This window comes from Syngnathus scovelli, chromosome 5 (genome assembly GCF_024217435.2).
Source record: "Syngnathus scovelli strain Florida chromosome 5, RoL_Ssco_1.2, whole genome shotgun sequence".
In the NCBI taxonomy this organism is placed as follows: domain Eukaryota; kingdom Metazoa; phylum Chordata; class Actinopteri; order Syngnathiformes; family Syngnathidae; genus Syngnathus; species Syngnathus scovelli.
In genome coordinates, this window is record NC_090851.1 from 5,920,218 (window position 1) to 5,940,351 (window position 20,134).

General features: G+C 41.1%; 1 protein-coding gene across 16 annotated transcripts in view; it reads left to right on the forward strand.

The window, feature by feature from the left end:
• The window catches only part of ank2a (ankyrin 2a, neuronal), a 60,687-nt gene extending 40,705 nt beyond the window's left edge, over nucleotides 1-19,982 (forward strand). For 13 of the 16 annotated variants that reach the window (XM_068650801.1, XM_068650799.1, XM_068650806.1 and 10 more), the window contains 5 exons: nucleotides 16,428-16,511; nucleotides 16,829-16,993; nucleotides 17,157-17,327; nucleotides 17,473-17,564; nucleotides 18,078-19,982. In XM_068650801.1, coding sequence (XP_068506902.1) covers nucleotides 16,428-16,511; nucleotides 16,829-16,993; nucleotides 17,157-17,327; nucleotides 17,473-17,564; nucleotides 18,078-18,282 — 717 coding nt within the window. In that variant the 3' untranslated portion in view covers nucleotides 18,283-19,982. Of the gene's footprint in view, nucleotides 1-3; nucleotides 13,285-14,137; nucleotides 15,602-16,053; nucleotides 16,144-16,427; nucleotides 16,512-16,828; nucleotides 16,994-17,156; nucleotides 17,328-17,472; nucleotides 17,565-18,077 lie in introns of those variants that run through there. The other 3 variants (XM_068650795.1, XM_068650797.1, XM_068650796.1) reach the window with 3 other exon arrangements.
• The last annotated feature ends 152 nt before the right edge of the window (nucleotides 19,983-20,134 follow it).

The following is a 20,134-nucleotide window of genomic DNA, read 5'->3' on the forward strand; positions in this document are numbered from 1 at the left end:
AGTACGCTCCCCATCAAAACAGAAGCTGCAATGGAGAGCAAAGCAACTCGAGTTTATGTCGGGTACAAAGTGAAAGACCAGCAAATTTCCTGCAGTACTCGTGTCTCCAAGCCGTTTCATGGTAGTGATCAATGCCAAGTCAAGGAGAAAAGCAACCAAAACATCTCTGGGACTTTGAATGCTAACAAGAATCAGTGGTCACCTGAAACTTTAAAGTTGCCATCATCTGGATCTATCAGTGACATTAGTCTGATCTTATCTGAGTCAGACCAAGCTGAGACTGACTTTGAAGAAATTCATGAAAATTATATTTCGCAGATTAGCACTCTAAAACTCCCCACAGAAAGACTGAAAGGAACCTCTGGTCCTACCGAGTTTGCTTCACCCAAGATTCACCAAGAAACTCTCAAGATAACTGAAGATAACACAGATATAGATAAAAACAATGAAGTCTTACAGAAGTGTCTTGATGAATTTGAAGTCCCGCTCTTCAAAGAATTCCATGGTCATCCCAAGAGCCCATGGGGCCATAACGTGAACATGGGCTATGATCCATTTACATCAAGCGATGGAAACCCAAAAACCCAAGTTAATAATGTTGGGTTTCAGGATAACATATACTTCATTGATGATGACGATGATGTTCTGACAGTGGCAACCACTGTTGCTCCAACCAAGTACCAACTATTGGATGATAGTAAGAACACTCATATGGCGTGTGACTCAACAGAGAGTTCTGATATTTGTAGTTCAATCAGTCCAAACACTGAGAAATGCACGGCAAAGACTGTCTCTTCCAGCCTTTATCTGCCTATCTATACACGACAAACATCTGACTATGATGAAACATCTTCCACATCTATAGATTACGACACTTGCGTTCATGAAAAGTGTTCCTCACCAGTAGAATTTTGGACATTAAATGAGACTTTACCGAGACTGGCATCACCCGAATCTGTCATGTCAATCAGTGATTACAGGGCAATGTCTCCTGACTCTCCTCTCAGCAAAAGGAAGGGTTTTACAGACCTTCCTGTAATGGATGTTAGTTGGGCTCTCTATTCAAGCTCTTATAAATGTACTTCACCCGATCTGAAAATTACTGAAAATATTACAGACCCCAATCCTAATGTGTGTGATAGTAAGACACAATTTGGCGGAACAGATAAACCTGCAGAGAACTTTGTCTCTCGAGTTGCAGAACACAGTTCATCTCTACCTGATAGTGTTCTTATCCAGCAAGACTTTCCGAGTTTGTCTTCAAACGTTCTCCCTTTCGAGTGTTTGCATGAAGAAACTTCCTTCAATAGAAATGCTTTGCTTGGTTTAGCCACAATTAATCGTGAATATGAGTTGTCAGATATGGATTGGCGTCCCTCTTCACCACAATCTCAGACTTCTCAGCACAGCTTCTCATTCCTTGAGCTCTTGCATTCTGAATCGACCCGTTCCCAACTTATGAGTCAGCATTGTGATTATTTCTTACAGTATTCAGGTGATACTCAACCCTTACCTCAAATGACACAAGACCCAACAGAACTAACCAATGTTAGATCTTTCGAAATAAAATTGTCCTTAGGTCGTATTTATCCACAAGATGACAATTCCAAAACGTCAAATGCCTTTTTGTCACAAGATGTAGCACATTCAAGAGAAAAATCAGATCTCCAGTATTACGCAAATGTGTCCGGATCACATAAGACTGAATGTTATGATGAGAACGACCTCAATGCAGAAAAGCCTGAATCACTGCAAAGAATCACAGAAGTAATGATTGATAAAGTAGGGAGAGAAAGTGTTAATGGAAAACAAATGTCGATTCAATCTCGTCCTCAAGACCTTGAGGAAAGCAAAAATACATTGGAATCCTATCTTGATTATTGGTTTTCCAAGTTCGCACCTCAACCTTGTGCCTTACAACCATCAACATATGACCCCGAGCCTTGTATATCAGATTTAAGAAAAAACACAGTAGAAGATAATCAAAATAAAGATTCTGTAGAATCTAGTTGGATGAAACAATCAACAGAAGTAAATATTTATTCAGAACACAAATTACACAGACCATCAACGGAGATGGCTACCAGTTTATCACAAATACAATCAATGAAACCAGTTATCTTTAACTTGGTGGAAAGACCACAGTACACTTTACAGTTTCAAAAAGATAAAACAATGACAATATGCAAAGAAACACCTTCCGATGTTGAGGATTTGGTCCAAAGCAAATGGCAAGAATATCCGGTATCATCCTCGACAGAGGTAGGAGTATCAATTATAAATAGTTTTCTATGCTCTGAATTGATCGAACAAGAAAAAGACAAACATTGCAACTTTTTCTTAAACTATAATGGAGATAATCTACAACCAAGAAACGAACACTCAGACCTTTCTCTCAAACATAGTTTTGAAAACAGCAAACCAAAAATACACTACTCCTGTTCTTCAGAAAAAGAAGCTTTCAGAAAAGAAACTGAAGTTTCTTTAATTTTGGGCCAGCCTCAGTCATGCGCCCGACCTTTTACATATGCAGATGTCGTCCGTGGCTTCACACGAGAAAAAACAGCAGATGCCATGGCGTTTGAGTCCAGGGCTATATTACTAATGACGGATTCCTTTGATGAGTTTTCTGACTCCTCCACAACTGAGTTGGCCATCGGGGAGAGACCATATTCTCCAGAGTCTGTAGCGTCTCTCTGTGAACTCACGGCTCTTTCTCCTGATTCACCTGTTCCACAATTTGACATAGCCCAAATCGAGAATCATGGCATTGACCGAAGGTCATACACACCCCAGTCAAGTGTCTCAGATTGGGAGGGTCGTGATTTCTGTCTCACCAATCTTTTTGATGAGACCAGACCACTTTCTCCACAGTCCGTTTCATCAGACATGGAACTAGATCTCCTATTTAGTAACAGAGCATTGTCTCCAGATTCTGTTTTTTCAGATCTAGACACTGCACTTTTTAAGGACTGGCTGCTGGACTTTAGAGCATCCTCCCCAGAATCTGTGGCATCAGTTAAGAAATTTTTATATAGTCCCAACCTACAACATTGTAACTATTACTTAAGGTATTCCGAGGATAGGCCAGATTCCTCGCTGTCATCTTTGTCTGATGTTGAGTATTCAGAACTAAGTATCAAGGATCTCTTTGATGACAGTAGACCAGAATCACCAGATTCAGTATCGTCAGAAAATTTCAGAACAGAAAATAAAGTTTCTTTAATGTTTGGCCAGCCTCAGTCATGTGCACGACCTTTTACATATGCAGATGTCGTCCGTGGCTTCACACAAGAAAAACCAGCAGATGGCACAGTGTTTGAGTCCAGGCCTATATTACTAATGACTGATTCCTTTGATGAGTTTTCTGATTCCTCGACAACTGAGTTGGACATCGGGGAAAGACCATATTCTCCGGAGTCTATAGCCTCTCTGTGTGAACTCACAGCTCTTTCTCCTGACTCGCCTGTTCCACAATTTGACATAGCCCAAATTGAGAATCAAGGCCAATGCATTGACCAAAGGTCATACACACCCCAGTCAAGTGTCTCAGATTGGGAGGGTCATGATTTCTGTCTCACCAATCTATTTGATGAGACCAGACCACTTTCTCCACAGTCTGTTTCATCAGACATGGAACTAGATCTCTTATTTAGTAACAGTGCATTGTCTCCAGATTCTGTTTCTTCAGATCTGGACACTGCACTTCTTAGAGACTGGCTGCTGGACTTTAGAGCATCCTCCCCAGAATCTGTGGCATCAGTTGAGAAATGTTCATATTGTCCCAACCTGCAACATTGTAACTATTACTTAAGGTATTCCGAGGATAGACCAGATTCTTCACTGTCATCTTTGTCTGATGTAGCGTATTCAGAACTATGTATCAAGGATCTCTTTGACGACAGCAGGCCAGAATCACCAGATTCGGTATCGTCAGAAAATTTAAGAACAGAAACTAAAGTATCTTTAATTTTAGGCCAACCTCAGTCATGTGCACGACCTTTTACATATGCAGATGTTGTCCGTGGCCTTACACGAGAAAAACAGGCAGATACCACGGCGTTTGAGTCCAGGCCTATATTACTAATGACTGATTCCTTTGATGAGTTTTCTGAGTTCTCCAGAACTGAGTTGGCCATCGGGGAGAGACCATATTCTCCAGAGTCTGTAGCGTCTCTCTGTGAACTCACTGCTCTTTCACCTGACTCACCTGTTCCACAATTTGACATAGCCCAAATTGACAATCAAGGCCAATGCATTGACCAAAGGTCATACACACCCCAGTCAAGTGTTTCAGATTGGGAGGGTCGTGATTTGTGTCGCACCAATCTTTTTGATGAGACCAGACCACTTTCACCACAATCTGTTTCATCAGACATGGAACTAGATCTCTTATTTAGCAAAAGAGCATTGTCTCCAGATTCTGTTTCTTCAGATCTGGACACTGCACTTCTTAGGGACTGGCTGCTGGACTTTAGAGCGTCCTCCCCAGAATCTGTGGGATCAGTTAAGAAATGTTTATATAGTCCCGACCTACAACATTGTAACTATTACTTAAGGTATTCCGAGGATAGGCCAGTTTCCCCTCTGTCATCTTTGTCTGATGTAGAGTGTTCAGAAATCTGTATCAAGGATCTCTTTGATGACAGCAGACCAGAATCACCAGATTCGGTATCGTCAGAAAATTTCAGAACGGAAACTAAAGTTTCTTTAATGTTAGGCCAGCCTCAGTCATGTGCACGGCCGTTTACATATGCAGATGTCGTCCGTGGCTTCACACAAGAAAACCCAGCAGATGCCATGCATAATGTCACGGCGTTTGAGTCCAGGCCTATATTACTAATGACTGATTCCTTTGATAAGTTTTCTGACTCCTCCACTACTGAGTTTGCCGTCGGGGAGAGATCATATTCTCCAGAGTCTTTAGCCTCTCTCTGTGAACTCACAGCTCTTTCTCCTGACTCACCTGTTCCACATTTTGACATAGCCCAAATTGACAATCAAGGCCAATGCATTGACCAAAGGTCATACACACCCCAGTCAAGTGTTTCAGATTGGGAGGGTCGTGATTTCTGTCTCAGCAATCTATTTGATGAGACCAGACCACTTTCTCCACAGTCTGTTTCATCAGACATGGAACTAGATCTCTTATTTAGTAACAGAGCGTTGTCTCCAGATTCTATTTCTTCAGATCTGGACACTGAACTTCTTAGAGACTGGCTGCTGGACTTCAGAGCATCCTCCCCAGAATCTGTGGCATCAGTTGAGAAATGTTCATATTGTCCCGACCTGCAACATTGTAACTATTACTTAAGGTATTCCGAGGATAGGCCAGATTCCTCACTGTCATCTTTGTCTGATGTTGAGTATTCAGAACTATATATCAAGGATCTCTTTGATGACAGCAGGCCAGAATCACCAGATTCAGTATCGTCGGAAAATTTTAGAACAGAAACTAAGGTTTCTTTAATTATAGACCAGCCTCAGTCATGTGCAGGACCTTTTACATATGCAGATGTCGTCCGTGGCTTCACGCAAGAAAAAACAGCAGATGCCATGTATAATGTCACAGCGTTTGAGTCCAGGGCTGTATTACTAATGACTGATTCCTTTGATGAGTTGTCTGACTCCTCCATATCTGAGTTGGCCATCGGGGAGAGACCATATTCTCCAGAGTCTGTAGCGTCTCTCTCTGAACTCACGGCTCTTTCTCCTGACTCACCTGTTCCACAATTTGACATAGCCCTAATTGAGAATCATGGCCAATGCATTGACCAAAGGTCATACACACCCCAGTCAAGCGTTTCAGATTGGGAGGGTCATGATTTCTGTCTTACCAATCTTTTTGATGAGACCAGACCACTTTCACCTCAGTCTGTTTCATCAGACATGGAACTAGATCTCTTATTTAGTGACAGAGCATTGTCTCCAGATTCTGTTTCTTCAGATCTGGACACTACACTTCTTAGAGACTGGCTGTTAGACTTTAGAGCATCCTCCCCAGAATCTGTGGCATCAGTTAAGAAATGTTCATATAGTCTCGACCTACAACATTGTGACTATTACTTAAGCTATTCCGAGGATAGGCCAGATTCCTCGCTGTCATCTTTGTCTGATGTCGAGTATTCAGAACTATGTATCAAGGATCTATTTGATGACAGCAGACCAGAATCACCAGATTCAGTATCGTCAGAAAATTTCAGAACAGAAACTAAAGTTTCTTTACTTTTAGGCCAGCCTCAGTCATGTGCACGACCTTTTACATATGCAGATGTGGTCCGTTGCTTCACACGAGAAAAAACAGCAGATGGCACGGTGTTTGAGTCCAGGCCTATATTACTAATGACTGATTCCTTTGATGAGTTTTCTGATTCCTCCACAACTGAGTTGGACATCGGGGAGAGACCATATTCTCCAGAGTCTATAGCGTCTCTCTCTGAACTCACGGCACTTTCTCCTGACTCACCTGTTCCACAATTTGACATATCCCAAATTGAGTATCATGGCATTGACCAAAGGTCATACACACCTCAGTCAAGTGTTTCAGATTGGGAGGGTTGCGATTTCTGTCTCATCAACCTATTTGATGAGACCAGACCACTTTCTCCACAATCGGTTTCATCAGACATGGAACTAGATCTCTTATTTAGTAACAGAGCGTTGTCTCCAGATTCTGTTTCTTCAGATCTGGACACTGCACTTCTTAGAGACTGGCTGCTGGACTTTAGAGCATCCTCCCCAGAATCTGTGGCATCAGTTAAGAAATGTTCATATAGTCTCGACCTACAACATTGTGACTATTACTTAAGCTATTCCGAGGATAGGCCAGATTCCTCGCTGTCATCTTTGTCTGATGTCGAGTATTCAGAACTATGTATCAAGGATCTATTTGATGACAGCAGGCCAGAATCACCAGATTCGATATCGTCAGAAAATTTCAGAACAGAAACTAAAGTTTCTTTACTTTTTGGCCAGCCTCAGTCATGTGCACGACCTTTTACATATGCAGATGTGGTCCGTGGCTTCACACGAGAAAAAACAGCAGATGGCACGGTGTTTGAGTCCAGGCCTATATTACTAATGACTGATTCCTTTGATGAGTTTTCTGATTCCTCGACAACTGAGTTGGACATCGGGGAAAGACCATATTCTCCAGAGTCTATAGCCTCTCTGTGTGAACTCACAGCTCTTTCTCCTGACTCGCCTGTTCCACAATTTGACATAGCCCAAATTGAGAATCAAGGCCAATGCATTGACCAAAGGTCATACACACCCCAGTCAGGTGTCTCAGATTGGGAGGGTCGTGATTTCTATCTCACCAATCTATTTGATGAGACCAGACCACTTTCTCCACAGTCTGTTTCATCAGACATGGAACTAGATCTCTTATTTAGTAACAGAGCATTGTCTCCAGATTCTGTTTCTTCAGATCTGGACACTGCACTTCTTAGGGACTGGCTGCTGGACTTCAGAGCATCCTCCCCAGAATCTGTGGCATCAGTTAAGAAATGTTTATATGGTCCCGACCTACAACATTGTAACTATTACTTAAGGTATTCCGAGGATAGGCCAGATTCCTCGCTGTCATCTTTGTCTGATGTTGCGTATTCAGAACTATGTATCAAGGATCTATTTGATGACAGCAGGCCAGAATCACCAGATTCGGTATCGTCAGAAAATTCAAGAACAGAAACTAAAGTATCTTTAATTTTAGGCCAACCTCAGTCATGTGCACGACCTTTTACATATGCAGATGTTGTCCGTGGCCTTACACGAGAAAAACCAGCAGATGCCACGGCGTTTGAGTTCAGGCCTATATTACTAATGACTGAATCCCCTGATGAGTTTTCTGACTCCTCTATTTCTGAGTTGGACATTGGGGAGAGACCATATTCTCCAGAGTCTGTAGCATCTCTCTGTGAATTCACGGCTCTTTCTCCTGACTCACCTGTTCCACAATTTGACATAGCCCAAATTGACAATCAAGGCCAATGCATTGACCAAAGGTCATACACACCCCAGTCAAGTGTTTCAGATTGGGAGGGTCGTGATTTCTGTCTCACCAATCTATTTGATGAGACCAGACCACTTTCTCCACAGTCCGTTTCATCAGACATGGAACTAGATCACTTATTTAGTAACAGAGCGTTGTCTCCAGATTCTGTTTCTTCAGATCTGGACACTGCACTTCTTAGGGACTGGCTGCTGGACTTCAGAGCATCCTCCCCAGAATCTGTGGCATCAGTTAAGAAATGTTTATATGGTCCCGACCTACAACATTGTAACTATTACTTAAGGTATTCCGAGAATAGACCAGATTCCTCGCTGTCATCTTTGTCTGATGTTGAGTATTCAGAACTATGTATCAAGGATCTCTTTGATGACAGCAGGCCAGAATCACCAGATTCAGTATCGTCAGAAAATTTCAGAAAAGAAACTATTTCTTTAATTTTAGGCCAGCCTCAGTCATGTGCACAACCTTTTACATATGCAGATGTTGTCCGTGGCTTCACACAAGGAAAACCAGCATTTGAGGCCAGGCCTATATTACTAACGACTGATTTCTTTGATGAGTTGTCTGACTCCTCCATTTCTGAGTTGGCCATCGGGGAGAGACCATATTCTCCGGAGTCTGTAGCGTCTCTCTGTGAACTCACTGCTCTTTCACCTGACTCACCTGTTCCACAATTTGACATAGCCCAAATTGAGAATCGTAGCCAATGGATTGAGCAAAGGTCATACACACCCCAGTCAAGCGTTTCAGATTGGGAGGGTCGTGATTTCTGTCTTACCAATCTTTTTGATGAGACCAGACCACTTTCACCTCAGTCTGTTTCATCAGACATGGAACTAGATCTCCTATTTAGTAACAGAGCATTGTCTCCAGATTCTGTTTCTTCAGATCTGGACACAGCATTTCTTAGGGACTGGCTGCTGGACTTTAGAGCGTCCTCCCCAGAATCTGTGGGATCAGTTAAGAAATGTTTATATAGTCCCGACATACAACATTGTAACTATTACTTAAGGTATTCCGAGTATAGGGCAGTTTCCCCTCTGTCATCTTTGTCTGATGTAGAGTGTTCAGAAATCTGTATCAAGGATCTCTTTGATGACAGCAGACCAGAATCACCAGATTCGGTATCGTCAGAAAATTTCAGAACGGAAACTAAAGTTTCTTTAATGTTAGGCCAGCCTCAGTCATGTGCACGGCCGTTTACATATGCAGATGTCGTCCGTGGCTTCACACAAGAAAACCCAGCAGATGCCATGCATAATGTCACAGTGTTTGAGTCCAGGCCTATATTACTAATGACTGATTCCTTTGATGAGTTTTCTGACTCCTCCACAACTGAGTTGGACATTGGAGAGAGACCATATTCTCCAGATTCTTTAGCGTCCCTCTGTGAACTCACAGCTCTTTCTCCTGACTCACCTGTTCCACAATTTGACATATTCCAAATTGAGAATCATGGCATTGACCGAAGGTCATACACACCCCAGTCAAGTGTTTCAGATTGGGAGGGTCGTGATTTCTGTCTCAGCAATCTTTTTGATGAGAGCAGACCGCTTTCTCCACAGTCTGTTTCATCAGACATGGAACTAGATATCCTATTTAGTAACAGAGCATTGTCTCCAGATTCTGTTTCTTCAGATCTAGACACTGCACTTCTTAGGGACTGGCTGCTGGACTTTAGAGCATCCTCCCCAGAATCTGTGGCATCAGTTAAGAAATGTTCATATTGTCCCAACCTACAACATTGTAACTATTACTTAAGGTATTCCGAGGATAGGCCAGATTCCTCGCTGTCATCTTTGTCCGATGTAGAGTGTTCAGAAATCTGTATCAAGGATCTCTTTGATGACAGCAGGCCAGGATCACCAGATTCGGTATCGTCAGAAAATTTTAGAACAGAAACTAAAGTTTATTTAATGTTAGGCCAGCCTCAGTCCCGTGCAGGACCATTAACATATGCAGATGTCGTCCGTGGCTTCACACAAGAAAACCCAGCAGATGCCATGTATAATGTCACAGCGTTTGAGTCCAGGGCTGTATTACTAATGACTGATTCCTTTGATGAGTTGTCTGACTCCTCCTTTTCTGAGTTGGACATCGGGGAGAGACCATATTCTCCAGAGTCTGTAGCGTCTCTCTGTGAATTCACAGCTCTTTCTCCTGATTCACCTGTTCCACAATTTGACATAGCCCAAATTGAGAATCAAGGCATTGACCGAAGGTCATACACACCCCAGTCAAGTGTTTCAGATTGGGAGGGTCGTGATTTGTGTCGCACCAATCTTTTTGATGAGACCAGACCACTTTCACCACAATCTGTTTCATCAGACATGGAACTAGATCTCTTATTTAGCAAAAGAGCATTGTCTCCAGATTCTGTTTCTTCAGATCTGGACACTGCACTTCTTAGGGACTGGCTGCTGGACTTTAGAGCGTCGTCCCCAGAATCTGTGGGATCAGTTAAGAAATGTTTATATAGTCCCGACCTACAACATTGTAACTATTACTTAAGGTATTCCGAGGATAGGCCAGTTTCCCCTCTGTCATCTTTGTCTGATGTAGAGTGTTCAGAAATCTGTATCAAGGATCTCTTTGATGACAGCAGACCAGAATCACCAGATTCGGTATCGTCAGAAAATTTCAGAACGGAAACTAAAGTTTCTTTAATGTTAGGCCAGCCTCAGTCATGTGCACGGCCGTTTACATATGCAGATGTCGTCCGTGGCTTCACACAAGAAAACCCAACAGATGCCATGCATCATGTCACGGCGTTTGAGTCCAGGCCTAGATTACTAATGACTGATTCCTTTGATAAGTTTTCTGACTCCTCCACTACTGAGTTTGCCGTCGGGGAGAGATCATATTCTCCAGAGTCTTTAGCCTCTCTCTGTGAACTCACAGCTCTTTCTCCTGACTCACCTGTTCCACATTTTGACATCGCCCTAATTGACAATCAAGGCCAATACATTGACCGTAGGTCATACACACCCCAGTCAAGTGTTTCAGATTGGGAGGGTCGTGATTTCTGTCTCAGCAATCTATTTGATGAGAGCAGACCACTTTCTCCACAGTCTGTTTCATCAGACATGGAACTACATCTCTTATTTAGTAACAGAGCGTTGTCTCCAGATTCTATTTCTTCAGATCTGGACACTGCACTTCTTAGAGACTGGCTGCTGGACTTCAGAGCATCCTCCCCAGAATCTGTGGCATCAGTTAAGAAATGTTTATCTTATCCCAACCTACAACATTGCAACTATTACTTAAGGTATTCCGAGGATAGGCCAGATTTCTCGCCGTCATCTTTGTCTGATGTCGAGTATTCAGAACTATGTATCAAGGATCTCTTTGATGACAGCAGACCAGAATCACCAGATTCAGTATCATCAGAAAATTTCAGAAAAGAAACTAAAGTTCCTTTAATGTCAGGCCAGCCTCAGTCATCTGCACGACCGTTTACATATGCAGATGTCGTCCGTGGCTTCACACAAGAAAAAACAGCAGATGCCATGCATAATGTCACGGCGTTTGAGTCCAGGCCCATATTACTAATGACTGATTCCTTTGATAAGTTTTCTGACTCCTCCACTACTGAGTTGGACATTGGGGAGAGACCATATTCTCCAGAGTCTGTAGCGTCTCTCTATGAACTCACGGCACTTTCTCCTGACTCACCTGTTCCACAATTTGACATAGCCCAAATTGAGAATCGTGGCATTAACCAAAGGTCATACACACCCCAGTCAAGTGTCTCAGATTGGGAGGGTCGTGATTTCTGTCTCACCAATCTATTTGATGAGACCAGACCACTTTCTCCAAAATCTGTTTCATCAGACATGGAACTAGATCTCTTATTTATTAACAATGCGTTGTCTCCAGATTCGGTTTCTTCAGCGCTAGACACGTCGCTACAGCGAGTCCTGTTGGACTTTAAAGCATCCTCCCCAGATTCTGCGGCATCAGTTGAGGAATTTTCATTTTTTTCTGATATGATATTTGATCAGAACAATAGACAACATTGTAATTATTACTTAAGGTATTCTGAAGATCGACCAGTTCCTCTTCCGTCAACATTATCATATGCTGAGTCTTCAGAACTTTGTCTTAAGTATTTTTCTGATGACAATAGTGTCACAAATGCAGATCAATGTCAGTTCCATCGAAGTACTTTTACGCCTGCAAATGTGTCATCTATGTCCCCAGTATTTAAAGACCTCCATCCTTATAAAAAATTAATTTCACCTTTGTTAGATCCCCTCTATAAGGGAAACTGTTCCTCTTTCCAAATGTTTTTAAATTTAGATGAAGAAGAAAAGTCTAATTATGATCCTCAACCAGCCGCTTCCTTTTTAGTTGTAGAAGAGCCAAGTAAGGTATCTCTATGTAGTTTTACCACTATGAACACTAATCTTCCAATCCAGCAATCCACCTGCTTCACTGACAATTTCACGACTCAAAGCTGTCCTTCAGACTGTCAGATCTTACCATCTTCTTACCAGTTATTACCAGTTTCATCAGATGCATCTGTATTGGATCAAAAGTTTGTGGGTCAATGTCATGACGAAATCAAACCAGATTCATCTAAACCTGTCCTTGACATTGAAACACAAAATTTAACACCCCATCAAAATATGGATAACCAGTCATTTATTGACCCCTGTTTGTCAGAGTTAAAACCATCTGTCCCTGAAATTCTGGACTCAGAAGAATGTTTAAAACAACAGTCTGAAAAATATCTCATTGATCAAAGTGTAGACACAGACCCAAGACCTTTATACAAGCAATTCCACAAGAAATTAATGGCACACATATATGATCCAGTCTATAGGCGAGAACATGTCTGTGACACATTCATGTCAGGTGTAACTGCATTTGATAAAGGCTTTGAAAAGACTTCTGCGCAAAGCAACGATAAATGTTTAACAGCTAATGAGGAGAATCAATTTCTTAAAGAATCTAGTAATTTTGAACTCGTAAACAGCATTAAGCCTCAACTGAATGAGGCCACATCTGACAATAATCGTCAACCGGAGTTGAGTCACATGCCATCTGTGAAAGAAAACATGGACATTCCTGACGATTTCAAAGTCAAAGAGGCCTTCAGCAAACAAACTCAAACAAGGAATGAAACAATGGAAGAAAGACCACTTTCGATTGTGCATAAAGGGACAGCCACTATATCTCCATTAATGATGATATACAACCAAGATGTGCCTTTTAAAGACATGACAAGACAGTCAGAAAAAATGGACCAAAGTTCATCTCTGCCGGTAAGACTGCAGAAGGTCTTGTTCTGCAGAGAATGCAGTGTTGCTTCACATAATTCCTAATTTTGGCCGTAGACTGTATATTGTTGGAATGAAACTTTTACATCAAGCTTTTACTAATTGCACATAGTGTCCCCACTGTCATGGCGCGTTTGCATCAAAGCAGGAGGAATGGTTTCTTTAGAGATGGGGGACAACTGTTGTAATTGTTATCAAGTAATGTGTTCAGCATTTTGATGGTGAATGTGATGTTCTCTGCACTGATGTTATAACAGCATCAGCAATTTACAGGGGTTCCTTGGTTTACAATTGTCCGACACACGAAGTTCGGACTCGGAGTTTACTAATGCAATTTAGCTAGCTTGCACAACGGCGTAAAAAATATGTCATGTATGTAAGTCTTGTGTTTCTTCATGTTACTGATTGACTATAGTACTTTCTGACTTACGTACAAATTGAGGTTACATCACCGGCGTAGGAACAGAAACCAAAGACCCCCCAGTAGGTGCATGTCCAGCTTCATTTAATACATATTCCAGATTTTGACACAAGTTCACTTGCGCCCAGCCCTGTAAAATGTCATTGGATTTTCAATGGCATGTTCTAATTCAGCTTACTATTAATAGTCAATGGGAATTTCTCTATCTCCAGTCAATTGATGTAATGTGTTTGATTTGGATATAGTTTGTAGTTATACTACTGGAATGGTCTACAACAGATGTTAGGGGGCTATAAGTGAATTTTTGCATCCGAGACACCGCTCTGACACCTGGCCTTGAAGAAAAGCATGTTTCATTTGACATTTTTCATCAATCACAAATCATTTTCATTTTTTCCATTCCATCATTTCCTGCAGGTGTCAACATCATCTTCCAAGACAAACCTTTGCCAGCCTAAAGACGAAAAACATCCTGATTTTGAGTGCTTTGCAACAAACATACAGTCAATGCATTTTAATGAAAGCACACTCTGTGGAAATATAGAATTACCTACTGCAGATATTTTTTATCAAAGTAAAACACAATCTGAGGTCTCACCGACTACTAAAACTGGCTTACCAAAAACTGCCGACAAAGAAGGTCTAATATTCCTTGAGAAATGTGAAGGGTTCAGCTCAATGGCTAAAGCTCAAGATAGTGTTGAGGAGGAAATGATGACATCATCAAGCTCCACACCAACTCTACCAGGTTTTGAATCAACACAACTGGACTATTTGCCGTCAGATCTAGAAGAAATAAAAATGACACAAGATGAGCTCAGCTCCAAAATTCTTTGTCCACATTCCTCACAACCCAACGACAAAAGCTCTAAGGGCAATCAGATTCATGAATACGAAGAGCTTCAACTTAGATGTCTTAGTGTAAGTGCCAGTATGCAGCAAGATGATACAGACAAGAGTTTTACCTCAGATGTAAGGAAAGCTAGTTACTCGAAAGGTTCTGAAGATATACCAAGTAATTTGAGCGAAGAATATTTTAAAAGTGATGTTCAGGATCAAGTACACAAGTCAAAGTTGTTGTCCTCTGAAACAGAGGAACCATCAAGGAAGAGTCTCCAAGATTTATCCAAAGAAACTTCAGAAATGCCGAGCCAAGAAACAGCTACTTTTGCAAGCTTTGAGAAACTGATACCATGCTCCACCTCAGCAAAGTCTGAGATGTCCTCACATGAGATTAGTTCACTGGCTTGCGTACATCATCTGGAAACAACTACCTCTGGAAGTCACTTTGTTTTTGAAGATCAATTCCAGACTGATGAGTATTCAGATGAGGTGGACTCAAGAGCTAATTTGGAAGACCTGGAAGAATCCCTCGCTTCAGTAGACAACGATATACCTGATTCCCAACCCAGCTCCATTGAAACAAAAACATTGACTTCATCCACTTCTGATGAGTACACTGTCCTCCCTGACGATACAGCAACTTCAACCCACGTGCCCCCTGAATATGAAGATGTCTGCATCGATAAACATGGGCCATCTTCTGAATATTCAGATCCAGAGCACTACTTTGACTGCTTACAAGCTGTGTCAGATTTCTCAGAGACTGAGCCTGATGAACAAGAGATACCATCTAGCTCAAATAAAAGTCAGCTTTGGGATGACCGGAGTTACCCAGAAGAGAAAAAAACTGTGTATAGACACATGTTGCTCTCCTCTGGAAGTGAAGATTATGAAGATGCTTCTGTTCTTCAAGAAGTTGTACCCACTGAGAGTGAAGATGTATTATTCCAATCAGATGCATCTCTTGAAGAATTCACTCTGTGTGACCTGCCCAGCTCTAAACTAAGAGCCTATGATGATAATAATTCTCTGACGAGGGTAAGGCCAGATTTAGTGGACTGTCCTGGCCTTGCAAGCTTTTTTAAAGGCTGATCTTAACCAAACGTTAGAGTTACCTTATAAAGAAAGACTGCTAACCCTCTGGTCATGTTCATGAAATTTTTATAACCCACAGTTTTATTTAGGATTTCTCATTTAACCAGTCCTAACTTTGCATGTATCATTTTCAAAATTGACAGCTTTCATAATCACCCATCGGTTCATGGAGCAAACACAAGGGTGCTTATGTTATTATTATTTTATTATTTTTGTATTTCCTCTTTTGAAAGACTAACAAACTTCGGTGTTGAACTGTCCAGAGTATGAAATATAAAACATCTCTGGAAAGTACACCATGTTACTTTGTTTCTTGCTTGCTTTGCTTACAATTTTGTATTCAATTGGATTTGTTCTTACATTTAATCGTAATGGATTTTGTTCTACTTGGTCAGGAGATCAACGCAGAGATTGGCTCAATGTCTGAAAGTTCTGATGATGAATTTTTGAGTACCAGAATTGTGCGAAGAAGAGTTGTCATTCAGGTATCCACCCCAACAAGTTTGATGGTGGATGGATGGAGCATGAAGGGTGTGATTTTAACCAAACTAGGTTTTCAGTGTAAAATACCGGTCTAACATTTTTAGACTAATCAAAGTGGATAAAATATGGAGTATCAAGTGTGCTATTATGATTAGCGGCGCTTATTTCTTCATTTGCACACATATTTTTCCCTGAGTATGCATTTTGGATTTGCTGTCTTTGAAGTGCTTTTAAATCTCATATTCCTCAGGTTTCATTCTGGAAATGTGTCTTTCTTTCATTACAGGCTGATGAAATGCCTGACATTCCTACTCAGACTGTGACAGAGGAAAAGTACCAAGATGAAGATGGGCACATCGTTATCAGAACGGTACAGTAGGATTATCTGTGAAGACTTGGCACATTGAACCGGACATACTTTTAATGGCCATTTCACTGCGGTGTGACACGAAAATTCTTCTGACTAGTACAGATCTAGTTATAAGGATCACACAAGTACAATAAAACCTTTATCCATGAAACTTTTTGGGGGGTACGTGGGCATTGAAGAGCCCAATAAATATTGGTGAGGGTGTTATTAAAGTGCCATTTTGCTTTTGTATTGTGTATTTGAACTGAGAGGAATTTATTTCAAATAATTAAAAAACCTCCAAAAAAACTTCAAGGTGAATTTTGCACCTTTCACAGGTTACTCGAAAGATTATTCGCAAGTGTGTTTCCTCGGATGGTGTGGAGCGGGAGGAGGTCTCAATAGAGGGATCCCCCCAGAGGTCCATTAGTGTCACAGAGGGAGACGGATACTCAAAAGTGGTGAAGCGTACTATTCTTAAGAGCGAGGGAGACCATACAGAGGTACGTGTGTATGAGATATGGCATACAATTATTACCAGCTTCTCCTTCCCTTGTTACCTCTTCTTGTCTAGTGTGACCCTTGCAGCTACTCCTCATGCTCTTCTCGTGGTAATGATTTTGCGAGTTGGACTTTTGTTACGATGCCCTATGTTTTGTTTCCTAGGTTACTTTTGCTGAGAGTGAGGGTTTCTCAGCATCACAAGCAACTGCTGAGGTGCGTAAAGTCAGTCTAGCAGAAAGAACCACAGTGGTAGAGGGTAAAAGAACAGTGGCACACAAAGGGGACTTGTCTTTGGCTTCTGACCTCCCCTCAGCCGAAGAGGACTTCAACCAGGTTTGTCCCTAGCCCAACACACACACACGCACACACACACACACACACACACACTCTTGTCACATTTGTTTTAAACAAATCGCAATTGAACAAATCATCAATTGAATCGCAGTCGATGATATGTTGCTTCCTTCAATGCCACCAGGCGCTTGGTTATATTGGGGATTTTACCAGAGCAGAGCTTCCCCATGTGGTTGAAAGTGAAACTGTCAAAGATGATGGAACTGTGATTAGGAGGTGTGTGGGAGCTGGAGTGCATGTGTTTGGTTTTGTTGGTGTGTTCTCGCTTTCAGACTAGTGATTGCTGTCTTTAATACTAACACATTGGTCTTGGTCTGAAGTGGGATGTAAGAAGCTATTTTATTCTCATAGAGCTAATGTGTGATTTAAAGAAGCAGGGAAATACTTTTTAACTCTGCTTGAAATTTTCATATTAACTCTAATAATATCAAAAGTGGATTTGGTACATTTTTCAACTCTTACATGTGAACCAAAGTTTGCGTCTCTTCGACCGGCAGTTATATCTCTGTCTCGCCGTTATTATTGCATCACTTAGATCGTGGCCAATCAGATTTCTGTGTAAAACTTCTCACATGGTATCTTTGCATGGTATCTAAGGCTTGCTACATTGTGCAGTGATGCAGTAACCAGGCTTATAGTTCTTAGTTGTGTTCTTTGTTGATAACAGCATTCACCTACAATTTTTTTTTTCCTGAGGACTTCAATGCTTTTGGTGTTTTCCCTGCACAGGGCCCACATGCATAAAGGTCAGACCCTCAGACGGACAGTGGTGCAGGGAGGTGGTCAGCCCAAACAGGTCCTTCTCGAACAAGTGGACGGCCCCACAAAAGGTTCCAGACCGCATGAACTCCAGCAGCATCTGCACCAGCTGTTTCACCACTACTATGAAGAACATCGGGAGGACGACGATAGTGAAGAAGAAGAGAAACAGTAGAATGTGTAACACACTCCCTTGCTACACAAATTATCCTATGCATTTGCCACATGCAATCCCAGCGTGCACCTCAAAGCTACCACGGTCTTCCCATTTAAATTCTGATTATTTGTTTTTATTTTCCCTCCCTTGGTGGTGTTACATATTCATTGATTTCTTTGTTCTGATTATGTTTGCTATTTTGCCTTTTTGTGACCAAAGAATATATTTCCTGATCAATTTTAGGTTTTGTGTCAACATAGTCTACGTTTGTTCGTCTTTATTATGTGGTAGAGCAACAAAGACATCAGAAATGCTTCTCCGTTCTAGCCCACACTGGTCTATCCACCTAAAAAAAAAAAAAATACTCTCCTGAGTGGGTGCTTGAACTAAAAAAACACAAAACAATTCTTCATGCTACACTGCCTCTCACCGCCAGACTTAGCGAGATCTTGGCTAAGAAAAGTTTGATTAAACATGAGTGTGTTTATTTAACGACTACTACTGCTGCTGCTTCTGCTGTTGTATTTTTGTGTCGGCTATGTGTAATGTGTCTCTCGGGCATTCTGATCGTATCTAACCTATTCTAGATAATACTGACATCTGTAGCCTAGAAATGATTAATCAATCATGTGAAGTAGGACAGGCATGACTAATCAAAATCTGTCATTATGGTCCTGGATTTGTAGTTTTGTCCATTTATCCCACGTCACTCCTTCGAATCCTTTTGTATTTTTGTTTTCAAACAGACTTTTGTTGGCACTGTGTCCTAAATTATTGATCACGGCTCTTCTGGTATGAATGGTGAGTGTGTGAGGAAGTTTTACTGAACTGTTGATCTACTATGTTGTCGGTCCATGCATGAGTCCTTTGGTGTTTGATTAATTTGATTTTTTTTTTTTCCAAGCACATTTTATGTCTTATTTTAAAGGGTTAAATTGTGTGCTCAGAAAAAGGGGTGATTGAAATAGCCTTTTGTCTCATCAGTGACTCCGGTAGATTCTCACTGAGTATAAAACTTTGAGTCATTTTTTTCATTTTTTTTTTTTGCCAGTGACAAGCTATTTAATGAAAAATAATGGCATATGTTGCTGTTGTAAAGTGATGTTGGTTCTGATGTATTTATTTATTTATGATTAACATGCTCGATTGTGTTGAATGCGTGAAAGTTCTGCATTGGGTGATTACAAAAGGGTTCACTAATTTATGTACGCAAAGTGTAGAAAGAGATTTATTGTACACAATCTTTATTTGCACTCCTGAATGTCAGGATGGATCGCCTTCCATGCTTTTAGTGCGCAAGCTGTGTTACAATCAAGTATAACTTTTTGTCTAATTCTTTGTCAGGACAAATGGAGTGTACTTGGAAGATTGTGACACAAGCGTAATGAGAACGTTTGAGAGCTTCAATAAACCGATATTCCCGCTCAGAGTATCAGTCCTGTATGGAAATGTTTTTAATTTTTCACTACCACTTCACTGTTTATTTTTTGCGAGAGGAAGAGAAAAAACTCGTGGAAGATCACTGTGACAGGTATAGCATACTTTTAATTAAAGAAATCAGCACCCCCCTTTTTCTGTGATGCAGACAGTTATATACTCATACATACGTATGTATAAACATCTATAAAGGCATGTATTGCTGTTCAAAACTCAAAAAAGATACAAATAAAATGGCTGCAGTGCGTTTGGCTGATAGAGAATAAAAGACTTCAAAGTAAGTGACTTTTGGTGCTTGTCTGTTTTCTGTAGATTGCTGGGCCAATACAAAAAACACCAATCCAATATAATTCAACATTTCTCCGTGTCACTTTGAAAACATTCTATAATGTCAGTTATTCTATCTGCAGAATATCATCTGTGTGAAAAATGA